Source organism: Chiloscyllium punctatum, unplaced genomic scaffold, assembly GCF_047496795.1.
Source record: "Chiloscyllium punctatum isolate Juve2018m unplaced genomic scaffold, sChiPun1.3 scaffold_623, whole genome shotgun sequence".
NCBI classification, from domain to species: domain Eukaryota; kingdom Metazoa; phylum Chordata; class Chondrichthyes; order Orectolobiformes; family Hemiscylliidae; genus Chiloscyllium; species Chiloscyllium punctatum.
In genome coordinates, this window is record NW_027310357.1 from 52501 (window position 1) to 68195 (window position 15695).

General features: G+C 56.1%; 1 protein-coding gene across 1 annotated transcript in view; it reads left to right on the plus strand.

Annotated features, from left to right (window-relative positions):
- The window catches only part of LOC140473491 (uncharacterized), a gene marked incomplete at its 3' end in the record, with an annotated part of 90153 nt that overhangs the window by 49998 nt on the left and 24460 nt on the right, over positions 1 to 15695 (plus strand). Inside the window, exons 23-27 of the mRNA XM_072567615.1 lie at positions 621 to 773; positions 1387 to 1548; positions 11380 to 11535; positions 13721 to 13888; positions 15161 to 15316. Of these exons, the coding sequence (XP_072423716.1) occupies positions 621 to 773; positions 1387 to 1548; positions 11380 to 11535; positions 13721 to 13888; positions 15161 to 15316 (795 nt within the window). The remainder of the gene's footprint in view (positions 1 to 620; positions 774 to 1386; positions 1549 to 11379; positions 11536 to 13720; positions 13889 to 15160; positions 15317 to 15695) is intronic.

Sequence of the window (15695 nt, forward strand, 5' to 3'; positions counted from 1 at the left end):
TGGGGACAGTGTAGAGGGAGATTTCCTCTGTATCTTACCCCATGGTGTCCCTGTCCTGGGAGTGTTTGATGGGGTCAGTGTAGGGGGAGATTTCCTCTGTATCTTACCCCATGGTGTCCCTGTCCTGGGAGTGTTTGATGGGGTCAGTGTAGAGGAAGGTTTCCTCTGTATCTTACCCCATGGTGTCCCTGTCCTGGGAGTGTTTGATGGGGTCAGTGTAGAGGGAGATTTCCTCTGTATCTTACCCCATGGTGTCCCTGTCCTGGGAGTGTTTGATGGGGTCAGTGTAGAGGGAGATTTCCTCTGTATCTTACCCCATGGTGTCCCTGTCCTGTGAGTGTTTGATGGGGTCAGTGTAGAGGAAGGTTTCCTCTGTATCTTACCCCATGGTGTCCCTCCCCTGGGAGTGTTTGATGGGGACAGCGTACCGGGAGCTTTCCTTCCTGGTTAACACAATCAGGAGAGATGTATTCTTTACACTTTGCTGTGTGTCTGATCATTGGAGACCGGGCTGACTGAGGGAGACTTGCTCAGTTTCCATCCTGTCCATCTGGAGGTGTTTAACCTGAGACTCTGACTGAGCTTTAACCCCGTCATTTCCCTTTCCTCCTGCTCTCCAGAGAATGGGAGCTGCCCGGATGCCAGGCGCCTTACCCCGATGTGCAATGTTAACTACGGCCAGGAGTGTACAAATGACGATGACTGTGATCTGTGGCTCTCGTGCTGTGAGGCCGGATGTGGGAAGAGATGTGTCCATCGGTATCACAAACACGGTGAGGATGACTGACCCTCCCATTCCCCCCTTTAGGGAACACTGCACACGCCTGGTGGAGACAATCTGACTGAGGTAGAGACCCCTGTCTGTCCCAGCAACCCAATCTCCCTGCCCCCTGCAGTTGGAGTATTCAGTTTGAGGGTGTCCCCTCTCAGTAGGAAACTCCTTCCCATGTCCCAGCTTATCCAGAGCCATTTCAGGATCATTCCCAATGGGAGTGAGTCTCCCCCAGTCTACTATATCCCATTGGAAAGCCAGCCCCAGTCTGCCCAATCCTGTCATCATCAGTTTGTACCCATTGGAAGGTGCTGCTCATAAAACTGACACTCATATCCCACCCTCTGTATATTCGCCCATTCCCGTTTCTCCCACTCCCCGCTCCCCCCAACTCCCATTTCACCTGACTCACTGAGCTGTCATGTTTGGCCAAGGCAGAACGGAAACCAATGTGAAATCCTCCCTCCTCATTGTCACACTGCCATCCCCAATCTACCCCTTTGTCTCCAGGCTTCCCCTTGTTTTTCCCTGGATCATCCCATACTCCATATAACCAGGGCAGTGCTGAATTTCCATCCGGCCTTTCACTGAATTCTGATTTGACCCGAAAACAGGAAAGCGAGAAGCAGAGTGTCCCAAACCATTAAAGACGCGAGATATCTGTGACCGGGACGATGCCGAGGAGTGTGAGGGAGACGAGGACTGCGCAAGGTGGAAGCAGTGCTGTAACGTCGGTGACTGCGGCAAACGCTGCATCTATGGGGTCAAGAGGCGAGGTGAGAGAGGGAGAACTCATCTCACAGAAAGGAGAGTGTACAAGAGAGGTGTAGTTCTGTGAAGGAGAGGGGTTAGCTCCCTGTGTGTGAGGGAGAGGAGGGTGGTCCTTGTGTGTATGTGAGAGAGGAGAGTGGTCCCTGTGTGTGAGAGAGGAGAGTTGTCCCTGTGTGTGTGTGAGGAGAGTGGTCCCTATGTGTGTGAGAGGAGAGTGGTCCCTGTGTGTGTGAGAGGAGAGTGGTCCCTGTGTGTGTGTGAGAGAGGAGAGTGGTCCCTGTGTGTGTGTGAGAGAGGAGAGTGGTCCCTGTGTGTGTGTGAGAGGAGAGTGGTCCCTGTGTGTGTGAGAGGAGAGTGGTCCCTGTGTGTGTGAGAGGAGAGTGGTCCCTGTGTGTGTGAGAGGAGAGTGGTCCCTGTGTGTGTGTGAGAGGAGAGTGGTCCCTGTGTGTGAGAGAGGAGAGTGGTCCCTGTGTGTGTGTGTGAGAGGAGAGTGGTCCCTGTGTGTGTGTGAGAGGAGAGTGGTCCCTGTGTGTGTGAGAGGAGAGTGGTCCCTGTGTGTGTGTGAGAGGAGAGTGGTCCCTGTGTGTGTGAGAGGAGAGTGGTCCCTGTGTGTGTGAGAGGAGGGTGGTCCCTGTGTGTGTGTGTGTGAGGAGAGTGGTCCCTGTGTGTGTGAGAGGAGAGTGGTCCCTGTGTGTGTGAGAGGAGAGTGGTCCCTGTGTGTGTGAGAGGAGAGTGGTCCCTGTGTCTGTGAGAGGAGAGTGGTCCCTGTGTGTGTGAGAGGAGGGTGGTCCCTGTGTCTGTGAGAGGAGAGTGGTCCCTGTGTGTGAGAGAGGAGAGTGGTCCCTGTGTGTGTGTGTGAGAGGAGAGTGGTCCCTGTGTGTGTGTGAGAGGAGAGTGGTCCCTGTGTGTGTGAGAGGAGAGTGGTCCCTGTGTCTGTGAGAGGAGAGTGGTCCCTGTGTGTGTGAGAGGAGAGTGGTCCCTGTGTGTGTGTGAGAGGAGAGTGGTCCCTGTGTGTGTGAGAGGAGAGTGGTCCCTGTGTGTGTGAGAGGAGGGTGGTCCCTGTGTGTGTGAGAGGAGAGTGGTCCCTGTGTGTGTGAGAGGAGAGTGGTCCCTGTGTCTGTGAGAGGAGAGTGGTCCCTGTGTGTGTGAGAGGAGGGTGGTCCCTGTGTGTGTGTGTGTGAGGAGAGTGGTCCCTGTGTGTGTGTGAGAGGAGAGTGGTCCCTGTGTGTGTGAGAGGAGAGTGGTCCCTGTGTGTGTGTGAGAGGAGAGTGGTCCCTGTGTGTGTGTGAGGAGAGTGGTCCCTGTGTGTGTGTGTGTGAGGAGAGTGGTCCCTGTGTGTGTGTGAGAGGAGAGTGGTCCCTGTGTGTGTGTGTGAGAGGAGAGTGGTCCCTGTGTGTGTGTGAGAGGAGAGTGGTCCCTGTGTGTGTGAGAGGAGAGTGGTCCCTGTGTGTGTGAGAGAGGAGAGTGGTCCCTGTGTGTGTGAGAGGAGAGTGGTCCCTGTGTGTGTGTGAGAGGAGAGTGGTCCCTGTGTGTGTGTGAGGAGAGTGGTCCCTGTGTGTGTGAGAGGATAGTGGTCCCTGTGTGTGTGAGAGGAGAGTGGTCCCTGTGTGTGTGAGAGGAGAGTGGTCCCTGTGTCTGTGAGAGGAGAGTGGTCCCTGTGTGTGTGAGAGGAGGGTGGTCCCTGTGTGTGTGTGTGTGAGGAGAGTGGTCCCTGTGTGTGTGTGAGAGGAGAGTGGTCCCTGTGTGTGTGTGTGAGAGGAGAGTGGTCCCTGTGTGTGTGTGAGAGGAGAGTGGTCCCTGTGTGTGTGAGAGGAGAGTGGTCCCTGTGTGTGTGTGAGAGGAGAGTGGTCCCTGTGTGTGTGAGAGGAGAGTGGTCCCTGTGTGTGTGTGAGGAGGGTGGTCCCTGTGTGTGTGTGTGTGAGGAGAGTGGTCCCTGTGTGTGTGAGAGGAGAGTGGTCCCTGTGTGTGTGAGAGGAGAGTGGTCCCTGTGTGTGTGAGAGGAGAGTGGTCCCTGTGTCTGTGAGAGGAGAGTGGTCCCTGTGTGTGTGAGAGGAGGGTGGTCCCTGTGTCTGTGAGAGGAGAGTGGTCCCTGTGTGTGAGAGAGGAGAGTGGTCCCTGTGTGTGTGTGTGAGAGGAGAGTGGTCCCTGTGTGTGTGTGAGAGGAGAGTGGTCCCTGTGTGTGTGAGAGGAGAGTGGTCCCTGTGTGTGTGTGAGAGGAGAGTGGTCCCTGTGTGTGTGAGAGGAGAGTGGTCCCTGTGTGTGTGAGAGGAGGGTGGTCCCTGTGTGTGTGTGTGTGAGGAGAGTGGTCCCTGTGTGTGTGAGAGGATAGTGGTCCCTGTGTGTGTGAGAGGAGAGTGGTCCCTGTGTGTGTGAGAGGAGAGTGGTCCCTGTGTCTGTGAGAGGAGAGTGGTCCCTGTGTGTGTGAGAGGAGGGTGGTCCCTGTGTGTGTGTGTGTGAGGAGAGTGGTCCCTGTGTGTGTGTGAGAGGAGAGTGGTCCCTGTGTGTGTGAGAGGAGAGTGGTCCCTGTGTGTGTGTGAGAGGAGAGTGGTCCCTGTGTGTGTGAGAGGAGAGTGGTCCCTGTGTGTGTGTGAGAGAGGAGAGTGGTCCCTGTGTGTGTGAGAGGAGAGTGGTCCCTGTGTTTGTGTGAGAGGAGAGTGGTCCCTGTGTGTGTGAGAGGGGAGAGTGGTCCCTGTGTGTGTGTGAGAGAGGAGAGTGGTCCCTGTGTGTATGTGAGAGGAGAGTGGTCCCTGTGTGTGTGAGAGGAGAGTGGTCCCTGTGTGTGTGAGAGGAGAGTGGTCCCTGTGTGTGTGAGAGGAGAGTGGTCCCTGTGTGTGTGTGTGAGGAGAGTGGTCCCTGTGTGTGTGAGAGGAGAGTGGTCCCTGTGTGTGAGAGAGGAGAGTGGTCCCTGTGTGTGAGAGGAGAGTGGTCCCTGTGTGTGTGAGAGGAGAGTGGTCCCTGTGTGTGTGAGAGGAGAGTGGTCCCTGTGTGTGAGAGAGGAGAGTGGTCCCTGTGTGTGAGAGGAGAGTGGTCCCTGTGTGTGTGAGAGGGGAGTGGTCCCTGTGTGTGAGAGGAGAGTGGTCCCTGTGTGTGTGTGTGTGAGAGGAGAGTGGTCCCTGTGTGTGTGAGAGGAGAGTGGTCCCTGTGTGTGTGAGAGGAGAGTGGTCCCTATGTGTGTGTGAGAGGAGAGTGGTCCCTGTGTGTGTGAGAGGAGAGTGGTCCCTGTGTGTGTGAGAGGGGAGTGGTCCCTGTGTGTGAGAGGAGAGTGGTCCCTGTGTGTGTGTGTGAGAGGAGAGTGGTCCCTGTGTGTGTGAGAGGAGAGTGGTCCCTATGTGTGTGTGAGAGGAGAGTGGTCCCTGTGTGTGTGAGAGGAGAGTGGTCCCTGTGTGTGTGAGAGGAGAGTGGTCCCTGTGTGTGTGAGAGGAGAGTGGTCCCTGTGTGTGTGAGAGGAGAGTGGTCCCTGTGTGTGTGAGAGGAGAGGGGTCCCTGTGTGTGTGTGAGAGGAGAGTGGTCCCTGTGTGTGTGTGAGAGGAGAGTGGTCCCTGTGTGTGTGAGAGGAGAGTGGTCCCTGTGTGTGTGTGAGAGGAAAGTGGTCCCTGTGTGTGTGAGAGAGGAGAGTGGTCCCTGTGTGTGAGAGGAGAGTGGTCCCTGTGTGTGAGAGGAGAGTGGTCCCTGTGTGTGTGAGAGAGGAGAGTGGTCCCTGTGTGTGTGAGAGGAGAGTGGTCCCTGTGTGTGTGTGTGAGCGGAGAGTGGTCCCTGTGTGTGTGAGAGAGAGGAGAGTGGTCCCTGTGTGTGTGTGAGAGGAGAGTGGTCCCTGTGTGTGTGAGAGGAGAGTGGTCCCTGTGTGTGTGAGAGGGGAGTGGTCCCTGTGTGTGTGTGTGAGGACAGTGGTCCCTGTGTGTGTGTGAGAGGAGAGTGGTCCCTGTGTGTGTGAGAGGAGAGTAGTCCCTGTGTGTGTGAGAGGAGAGTGGTCCCTGTGTGTGTGAGAGGAGAGTGGTCCCTGTGTGTGTGTGAGAGGAGAGTGGTCCCTGTGTGTGTGTGAGAGGAGAGTGGTCCCTGTGTGTGTGAGAGGAGAGTAGTCCCTGTGTGTGTGTGAGAGGAGAGTGGTCCCTGTGTGTGTGAGAGAGGAGAGTGGTCCCTGTGTGTGAGAGGAGAGTGGTCCCTGTGTGTGTGAGAGAGGAGAGTGGTCCCTGTGTGTGTGAGAGGAGAGTGGTCCCTGTGTGTGTGAGAGGAGAGTGGTCCCTGTGTGTGTGTGAGAGGAGAGTGGTCCCTGTGTGTGTGTGAGAGGAGAGTGGTCCCTGTGTGTGTGAGAGAGGAGAGTGGTCCCTGTGTGTGTGAGAGGAGAGTGGTCCCTGTGTGTGTGAGAGGAGAGTGGTCCCTGTGTGTGTGGGAGAGGAGAGTGGTCCCTGTGTGTGTGAGGAGAGTGGTCCCTGTGTGTGTGAGAGGAGGGTGGTCCCTGTGTGTGTGAGAGGAGAGTGGTCCCTGTGTGTGTGTGTGAGAGGAGAGTGGTCCCTGTGTGTGAGAGAGGAGAGTGGTCCCTGTGTGTGTGAGAGGAGAGTGGTCCCTGTGTGTGTGAGAGGAGAGTGGTCCCTGTGTGTGTGAGAGGAGAGTGGTCCCTGTGTGTGAGAGAGGAGAGTGGTCCCTGTGTGTGTGAGAGGAGAGTGGTCCCTGTGTGTGTGAGAGGAGAGTGGTCCCTGTGTGTGTGAGAGGAGAGTGGTCCCTGTGTGTGTGAGAGGAGAGTGGTCCCTGTGTGTGTGTGAGTGGAGAGTGGTCCCTGTGTGTGTGAGAGAGGAGAGTGGTCCCTGTGTGTGAGAGAGGAGAGTGGTCCCTGTGTGTGTGAGAGGAGAGTGGTCCCTGTGTGTGAGAGGAGAGTGGTCCCTGTGTGTGTGAGAGGAGAGTGGTCCCTGTGTGTGTGTGTGAGAGGAGAGTGGTCCCTGTGTGTGTGTGTGTGAGGATAGTGGTCCCTGTGTGTGTGTGAGGAGAGTGGTCCCTGTGTGTGTGAGAGGAGAGTGGTCCCTGTGTGTGTGTGAGAGGAGAGTGGTCCCTGTGTGTGTGTTAGAGGAGAGTGGTCCCTGTGTGTGTGAGAGGAGAGTGGTCCCTGTGTGTGTGTGAGGAGAGTGGTCCCTGTGTGTGTGAGAGGAGAGTGGTCCCTGTGTGTGTGTGAGAGGAGAGTGGTCCCTGTGTGTGTGTGAGGAGAGTGGTCCCTGTGTGTGTGAGCGGAGAGTGGTCCCTGTGTGTGTGTGAGAGAGGAGAGTGGTCCCTGTGTGTGTGTGAGAGGAGAGTGGTCCCTGTGTGTGTGAGAGGAGAGTGGTCCCTGTGTGTGTGAGAGGAGAGTGGTCCCTGTGTGTGTGAGAGGAGAGTGGTCCCTGTGTGTGTGAGAGGAGAGTGGTCCCTGTGTGTGTGTGAGAGGAGAGTGGTCCCTGTGTGTGTGAGAGGAGAGTGGTCCCTGTGTGTGTGAGAGGAGAGTGGTCCCTGTGTGTGTGAGAGGAGAGTGGTCCCTGTGTGTGTGAGAGGAGAGTGGTCCCTGTGTGTGTGAGAGGAGAGTGGTCCCTGTGTGTGTGAGAGGAGAGTGGTCCCTGTGTGTGTGAGAGGAGAGTGGTCCCTGTGTGTGTGAGAGGAGAGTAGTCCCTGTGTGTGTGAGAGGAGAGTGGTCCCTGTGTGTGTGAGAGAGGAGAGTGGTCCCTGTGTGTGTGAGAGGAGAGTGGTCCCTGTGTGTGTGTGAGAGGAGAGTGGTCCCTGTGTGTGTGAGAGGAGAGTGGTCCCTGTGTGTGTGTGAGAGGAGAGTGGTCCCTGTGTGTGTGGGAGAGGAGAGTGGTCCCTGTGTGTGTGAGAGAGGAGAGTGGTCCCTGTGTGTGTGAGAGGAGAGTGGTCCCTGTGTGTGAGAGAGGAGAGTGGTCCCTGTGTGTGTGAGAGGAGAGTGGTCCCTGTGTGTGTGAGAGGAGTGTGGTCCCTGTGTGTGTGAGAGGAGAGTGGTCCCTGTGTGTGTGTGAGAGGAGAGTGGTCCCTGTGTGTGTGAGAGGAGAGTGGTCCCTGTGTGTGTGTGAGTGGAGAGTGGTCCCTGTGTGTGTGAGAGAGGAGAGTGGTCCCTGTGTGTGAGAGAGGAGAGTGGTCCCTGTGTGTGTGAGAGGAGAGTGGTCCCTGTGTGTGAGAGGAGAGTGGTCCCTGTGTGTGTGAGAGGAGAGTGGTCCCTGTGTGTGTGTGTGAGAGGAGAGTGGTCCCTGTGTGTGTGTGTGTGAGGATAGTGGTCCCTGTGTGTGAGAGGAGAGTGGTCCCTGTTGTGTGTGAGAGGAGAGTGGTCCCTGTGTGTGTGTGTGAGAGGAGAGTGGTCCCTGTGTGTGTGTGTGTGAGGATAGTGGTCCCTGTGTGTGTGTGAGGAGAGTGGTCCCTGTGTGTGTGAGAGGAGAGTGGTCCCTGTGTGTGTGTGAGAGGAGAGTGGTCCCTGTGTGTGTGAGAGGAGAGTGGTCCCTGTGTGTGTGTGAGAGGAGAGTGGTCCCTGTGTGTGTGTGAGGAGAGTGGTCCCTGTGTGTGTGTGTGAGGACAGTGGTCCCTGTGTGTGTGTGAGAGGAGAGTGGTCCCTGTGTGTGTGAGAGAGGAGAATGGTCCCTGTGTGTGTGTGAGAGGAGAGTGGTCCCTGTGTGTGTGAGAGAGGAGAGTGGTCCCTGTGTGTGTGTGAGAGGAGAGTGGTCCCTGTGTGTGTGAGAGGAGAATGGTCCCTGTGTGTGTGAGAGGAGAGTGGTCCCTGTGTGTGTGTGTGAGGAGAGTGGTCCCTGTGTGTGTGAGAGGAGAGTGGTCCCTGTGTGTGTGAGAGGAGAGTGGTCCCTGTGTGTGTGTGAGAGGAGAGTGGTCCCTGTGTGTGTGAGAGGAGAGTGGTCCCTGTGTGTGTGTGAGAGGAGAGTGGTCCCTGTGTGTGTGAGAGAGGAGAGTGGTCCCTGTGTGTGTGACAGGAGAGTGGTCCCTGTGTGTGTGAGAGGAGAGTGGTCCCTGTGTGTGTGAGAGGAGAGTGGTCCCTGTGTGTGTGAGAGGAGAGTGGTCCCTGTGAGTGTGAGAGGAGAGTGGTCCCTGTGTGTGTGAGAGGAGAGTGGTCCCTGTGTGTGTGTGAGAGGAGAGTGGTCCCTGTGTGTGTGAGAGAGGAGAGTGGTCCCTGTGTGTGTGTGAGAGGAGAGTGGTCCCTGTGTGTGTGAGAGGAGAGTGGTCCCTGTGTGTGTGTGTGAGAGGAGAGTGGTCCCTGTGTGTGTGTGTGTGAGGATAGTGGTCCCTGTGTGTGTGTGAGAGGAGAGTGGTCCCTGTGTGTGTGTGAGAGGAGAGTGGTTCCTGTGTGTGTGAGAGGAGAGTGGTCCCTGTGTGTGTGAGAGGAGAGTGGTCCCTGTGTGTGTGAGAGGAGAGTGGTCCCTGTGTGTGTGAGAGGAGAGTGGTCCCTGTGTGTGTGTGAGAGGAGAGTGGTCCCTGTGTGTGTGAGAGGAGAGTGGTCCCTGTCTGTGTGAGAGGAGAGTGGTCCCTGTGTGTGTGTGAGGAGAGTGGTCCCTGTGTGTGTGTGCGAGGACAGTGGTCCCTGTGTGTGTGTGAGAGGAGAGTGGTCCCTGTGTGTGTGAGAGGAGAGTGGTCCCTGTGTGTGTGAGAGGAGAGTGGTCCCTGTGTGTGTGTGAGGAGAGTGGTCCCTGTGTGTGTGAGAGAGGAGAATGGTCCCTGTGTGTGTGTGAGAGGAGAGTGGTCCCTGTGTGTGTGAGAGAGGAGAGTGGTCCCTGTGTGTGTGTGAGAGGAGAGTGGTCCCTGTGTGTGTGAGAGGAGAGTGGTCCCTGTGTGTGTGAGAGGAGAGTGGTCCCTGTGTGTGTGTGTGAGGAGAGTGGTCCCTGTGTGTGTGAGAGGAGAGTGGTCCCTGTGTGTGAGAGAGGAGAGTGGTCCCTGTGTGTGTGTGAGAGGAGAGTGGTCCCTGTGTGTGAGAGAGGAGAGTGGTCCCTGTGTGTGTGTGAGAGGAGAGTGGTCCCTGTGTGTGTGAGAGGAGAGTGGTCCCTGTGTGTGTGAGAGAGGAGAGTGGTCCCTGTGTGTGTGAGAGGAGAGTGGTCCCTGTGTGTGTGAGAGAGGAGAGTGGTCCCTGTGTGTGTGAGAGAGGAGAGTGGTCCCTGTGTGTGTGAGAGGAGAGTGGTCCCTGTGTGTGTGAGAGGAGAGTGGTCCCTGTGTGTGTGTGAGAGGAGAGTGGTCCCTGTGTGTGTGTGAGAGGAGAGTGGTCCCTGTGTGTGTGTGAGAGGAGAGTGGTCCCTGTGTGTGTGTGAGAGGAGAGTGGTCCCTGTGTGTGTGTGAGAGGAGAGTGTTCCCTGTGTGTGTGTGAGAGGAGAGTGGTCCCTGTGTGTGTGTGAGAGGAGAGTGGTCCCTGTGTGTGTGTGAGAGGAGAGTGGTCCCTGTGTGTGTGAGAGTGGTCCCTGTGTGTGTGAGAGGAGAGTGGTCCCTGTGTGTGAGAGAGGAGAGTGGTCCCTGTGTGTGTGTGAGAGGAGAGTGGTCCCTGTGTGTGTGTGAGAGGAGAGTGGTCCCTGTGTGTGTGAGGAGAGTGGTCCCTGTGTGTGTGAGAGGAGAGTGGTCCCTGTGTGTGTGAGAGGAGAGTGGTCCCTGTGTGTGTGTGAGAGGAGAGTGGTCCCTGTGTGTGTGAGAGTGGTCCCTGTGTGTGTGAGAGGAGAGTGGTCCCTGTGTGTGTGAGAGGAGAGTGGTCCCTGTGTGCGAGAGAGGAGAGTGGTCCCTGTGTGTGAGAGAGGAGAGTGGTCCCTGTGTGTGTGTGAGAGGAGAGTGGTCCCTGTGTGTGTGAGAGTGGTCCCTGTGTGTGTGAGAGGAGAGTGGTCCCTGTGTGTGAGAGAGGAGAGTGGTCCCTGTGTGCGAGAGAGGAGAGTGGTCCCTGTGTGTGAGAGAGGAGAGTGGTCCCTGTGTGTGAGAGAGGAGAGTGGTCCCTGTGTGCGAGAGAGGAGAGTGGTCCCTGTGTGTGAGAGAGGAGAGTGGTCCCTGTGTGTGTGTGAGAGGAGAGTGGTCCCTGTGTGTGTGAGAGGAGAGTGGTCCCTGTGTGTGTGAGAGGAGAGTTGTCCCTGTGTGTGTGTGAGAGGAGAGTGGTCCCTGTGTGTGAGAGAGGAAAGTGGTCCCTGTGTGTGTGTGAGGAGAGTGGTCCCTGTGTGTGAGAGAGGAGAGTGGTCCCTGTGTGTGTGAGAGGAGAGTGGTCCCTGTGTGTGTGAGAGGAGAGTGGTCCCTGTGTGTGTGTGAGAGGAGAGTGGTCCCTGTGTGTGTGTGAGAGGAGAGTGGTCCCTGTGTGTGTGTGAGAGGAGAGTGGTCCCTGTGTGTGTGAGAGGAGAGTGGTCCCTGTGTGTGTGTGAGAGGAGAGTGGTCCCTGTGTGTGTGAGAGGAGAGTGGTCCCTGTGTGTGTGAGAGGAGAGTGGTCCCTGTGTGTGTGAGAGGAGAGTGGTCCCTGTGTGTGTGAGAGGAGAGTGGTCCCTGTGTGTGTGAGAGGAGAGTGGTCCCTGTGTGTGAGAGAGGAGAGTGGTCCCTGTGTGAGTGGGGATAGAGCGTCCCTGTATTTGAGGGAGAGTTGAGAGCGTGCCTGTATTTGTGATCGAGTGGAGAGTCTTCACTGTGTGTGGTGGAGAGCAAAGTGGTTTGTAAGAGCGTGAGATGTAAAAAGAATGTGGGTGTGCGGGGAGATGAGAAGAAAGTACAGTCCTTGTAGTGGATCAGCAATGATCTTATTGAGCGATTGGGGCAGTCCAGGTGATCTGAATGGTCTCCTTGTGTTCCTCGTCCTTGATGTTGTGAACTGTTAACCCTGTCCAGCAGCAGTTTAGTTTGAGCTCAGAGTTATGCTTTCCCCACAGAGGAGGCCTTTGAATGTCCAGCAGAATCTCGTCTCCAGCCCATTTGTCAGATGAAATTGGGATCTCAATGTTCCACTGATGACGACTGTGATATCTGGCAAAAGTGTTGTGAGACTGGATGTGGGAGGAGATGTGTCATGAGCTTCAAGCCTGGAGGTAAGGAGGAAAGATCCCCTCAGAGCCATGTCACTGTATCTGGGTGGGAGAGAGCTGTCTGTCTCAGACTCAATTCTCACATTCCTCTCCTGACGAACCTCACCATTCCCATCTTCCATGGTGTTCAGCTCATCGTGAACCACTGTAGTCTCTCTGATCTCTGTTCCCCCATCCAACCCTGAGTGTCAAATCTTGAGTCTGGTTCACACACCACCATGTAGGATTGGGAACACCCAATGGCACGCTGTGCAATACGGCCTCCTGCTGTACACACCCCATTATTGTCTTCAAATCCAGACCTGGACAACTGTGTCACCACCTCGTGATCAGCACCATTCGCTTATTCTGGGAACTCCTGCACACCCCTCTCGATCTCCATAATCTTGGCCAGCCCCCTAAACCCCAAACCGATCTCTGTCACCTCATCCAGCCCCAACAGCCCTCCCGATCTCTGTAACCCCCTCCAGCCCCACACCCCCTCCCTGTCTCTGTAACCCCCTACACCCCCTCCCTGTCTCTGTAACCCCCCCTACACCCCCTCCCTATCTCTGTAACCTCCTCCAGCCCCACACCCCCTCCCTGTCTCTGTAACCCCCGACACCCCCTCCCTGTCTCTGTAACCCCCTAAACCCCCACCCTATCTCTGTAAGCCCCTCCAGCCCCACACCCCCTCCCTATCTCTGTAACACCCCCCTGCACCTCCCCCTATCTCTGTAACCCCCCTACACCCCCTCCCTATCTCTGTAACCCCCCTACACCCCATCCCTATCTCTGTAATCCCCCTACACCCCTCCCTATCTCTGTAAGCCCCTACACCCCCTCCCTGTCTCTGTAACCCCCCTACACCCCCTCCTTATCTCTGTAACCCCCCTACACCCCCTCCCTATCTCTGTAACCCCCCTACACCCGCTCCCTATATCTCTAACCCCCTACACCCCCTCCCTATCTGTGTAACAAAATCCCTATCTCTGTAACCCCCCTACAGCCCCTCCCTATCTCTGTAACCCCCCTACAGCCCCTCCCTATCTCTGTAACCCCCCCTACACCCCCCTCCCTATCTCTGTAACCCCCCTACATCCTCTCCCTATCTCTGTAACTCCCCTACACCCCCCTCCCTATCTCTGTAACCCCCCTACACCCCCTCCCTATCTCTGTAACCCCCTACACCCCCTCCCTATCTCTGTAACCCCCCTACACCCACTCCCTGTCTCTGTAACCCCCCTACACCCCCTCCCTATCTCTGTAACCCCCTCCACCCCCTCCCTATCTCTGTAACCCCCTACACCCCCTCCCTATCTCTGTAACCCCCCTTCACCCCCCTCCCTATCTCTGTAACCCCCCTACACCCCCTCCCTGTCTCTGTAACCCCCCTACACCCCCCTCCCTATCTCTGTAACCCCCCTACACCCCCTCCCTATCTCTGTAACCCCCCTACAGCCCCTCCCTATCTCTGTAATCCCCTACACCCCCTCCCTATCTCTGTAATCCCCTACACCCCCTCCCTATCTCTGTAACCCCCTACACCCCCTCCCTGTCTCTGTAACCCCCCTACACCCCCTCCCTATCTCTGTAACCCCCTACACCCCCTCCCTGTCTCTGTAACCCCCCTACACCCCCTCCCTATCTCTGTAACCCCCTACACCCCCTCCCTGTCTCTGTAACCCCCCTACACCCCCTCCCTATCTCTGTAACCCCCTCTACACCCCCTCCCTGTCTCTGTAACCCCCTACACCCCCTCCCTATCTCTGTAACCCCCCTACACCCCCTCCCTATCTCTGTAACCCCCCTACACCCCCTCCCTATCTCTGTAACCCCCCTACACCCCCTCCCTATCTCTGTAACCCCCTACACCCCCCTCCCTATCTCTGTAACCCCCTACACCCCCTCCCTATCTCTGTAACCCCCCTACAGCCCCTCCCTATCTCTGTAACCCCCTACACCCCCTCCCTGTCTCTGTAACCCCCCCTACACCCCCTCCCTATCTCTGTAACCCCCCTACACCCCCTCCCTATCTCTGTAACCCCCCTACAGCCCCTCCCTATGTCTGTAACCCCCCTGAACCTCTCCCTATCTCTGCCACCCCCTCTAGCTCCAGTTTCTCTGCTGTCTGTGAGAGATGTTTCCCAGGGAAGGGTCTCTGTTGGATCAGCAGTTGTGGTGAAAGCTGTTTTTCTCTCTCTCTCAGTGTCTCCTAAAGGCCAAGGATCCACATGTCCGGACACGACCAGACTGCATTATGTCTGTCGGATGAACTTCACCGCTCCCTGCGATGGAGACGATTCCTGTGGTCACTGGGCATCGTGCTGTAAGACGGAGTGTGGACCTCGATGTGTGTCACAGTGGTTTGCGAGAAGTAAGCCCCTCTCACCCCGAACCTACGCTACCCCAGCAGGTCAGAGGACCAATAATCCCCCCACATTCAGTGACAGGGTCTCCTTTGCATGGGAGGGCAGGGCTTTGTCAGGCTAGACCCGCTGTGGTGTGGACACCGGGCTGTAAGTCCCACTCCAGCATTCCGGGATAAACATAGCCTTGTTAGCAACAGGAAAGGTAGCTTTGTACAGGGACGGCTGTGTCTCCCAAGCTTGACTGAGCCTGTATTTTTGAGAAAGTGAGAAAGGTGATTGGTGAGGGCAGGTCAGTGGGTGTTGTCGATAGGGATTGTAACAAGGCCTTTGACAAGGTCTCTCATGGTAGGCCAGAACAGAAGGTGAATATACACGGGATCCACACACAGTGAGCTGGTAAGATGGATCCACAACTGGCTTAGTGACAGAAGCACAGAGAGTAGCAGTGAAAGGGACTGGAGAACCGTGATCGGTGGTGTCCCACAGGGATTTGTGCTGTGACCCCCTTGCCATTTATCAGATATATAGGAGGAGAATGAAGGTGGCCCCCCCGATGAATATGTTCGTGATCGTCACGCAGGTTAGGGGGAGCTGTGGATACGAAGGAGGATTGCCCGAGGACAGAGCAGGATGGAGATAGACCAGAGGATTGGGTGAAGAGATGGAGTGTAATCTGAGCAAATGTGAGGTGATGCGTTTTGGGAGATCGAATAAGCCTGGTTTGTTTTCACGTGAACATGGAAAGGATGAGAGTCGACCTGATAGAAGGTTCCTCACTTACAAACCGAATGTATCGCCTGGTCAGTTTTACTTTCCCAGGACAGAAATGTCAATGACTATAGGAGCACAGATTTGGGGTAAAAGGGGAGACCGTGGGAGGCAGGTTTGTTTAACACACAGGGTGGTTAGTATGTGGAAAGTGCTGTCACGGGGGGTGGTGGAGGCAGGTACAGGAGCGATGTTGAGGAGGCACCTTGACAGATTGAGGAACTGGTAGGGGATAAAGGGATGTGAAAACCCAAGAGATAAAACGTTTTCAGGAGTTTATCACCATGGAAAGGGGAAAGTGATGCTGTCAGAGGAGGAGAGCAGTTGGAGGGAAAGAGGGAAGCAACAGTAAGTGAGAGGGTTATTGCAGAGGGTGGGCAGTAGAATGAGCATTCCCTGGTTTGGGAATGGGGGGAGGGTGGGGAACAGATGGGGAAGGTGTGAAGGAGTATGTGAAGGGCCCTGTGTGGGACTCTGTAACTGTGTCTGTCCTACCTTCCCATTGACAGAGCCTGCTGACCAGTGCCCAGAGGAGGACACCCTCTCCATGTTCTGTCAGATCAGCACCGGGCGTTCCTGTAATGACAACGGGGACTGTGATGGATACCACTCGTGTTGTGATGCTGGCTGTGGGAAGAAATGCATCCCAAAGTGTTTCACAGGAGGTGAGAAAGAGAGAGAGAGACAGAGAGAGAGAGTGTGTGAGAGAGGGAAACACATCCAATGTGCCGGACATAGACAGTATCCAGGGAGTACAGATTCCCCAAGGCCATCCTGGAATCCCGGCTCTGATCCCTCCTCCCAGGTTAGCGAGGGATAGGGGCTCGGCAGAACAGGACCCCGCTTCTAATCCCTGTACCTGGTAAGGGATGGATCGTGGTGTGACACAGACAGGGATCCTGTTCCCGATCCCTGTCCCTGTGTTAGGGAGGGATCGTGGTGTGACACAGACTGGGATCCTGTTCCCAATCCCTGTCCCTGGGTTAGGGAGGGATTGTGGTGTGAAACAGACAGGGATCCTGTTCCCGATCCCTGTCCCTGGGT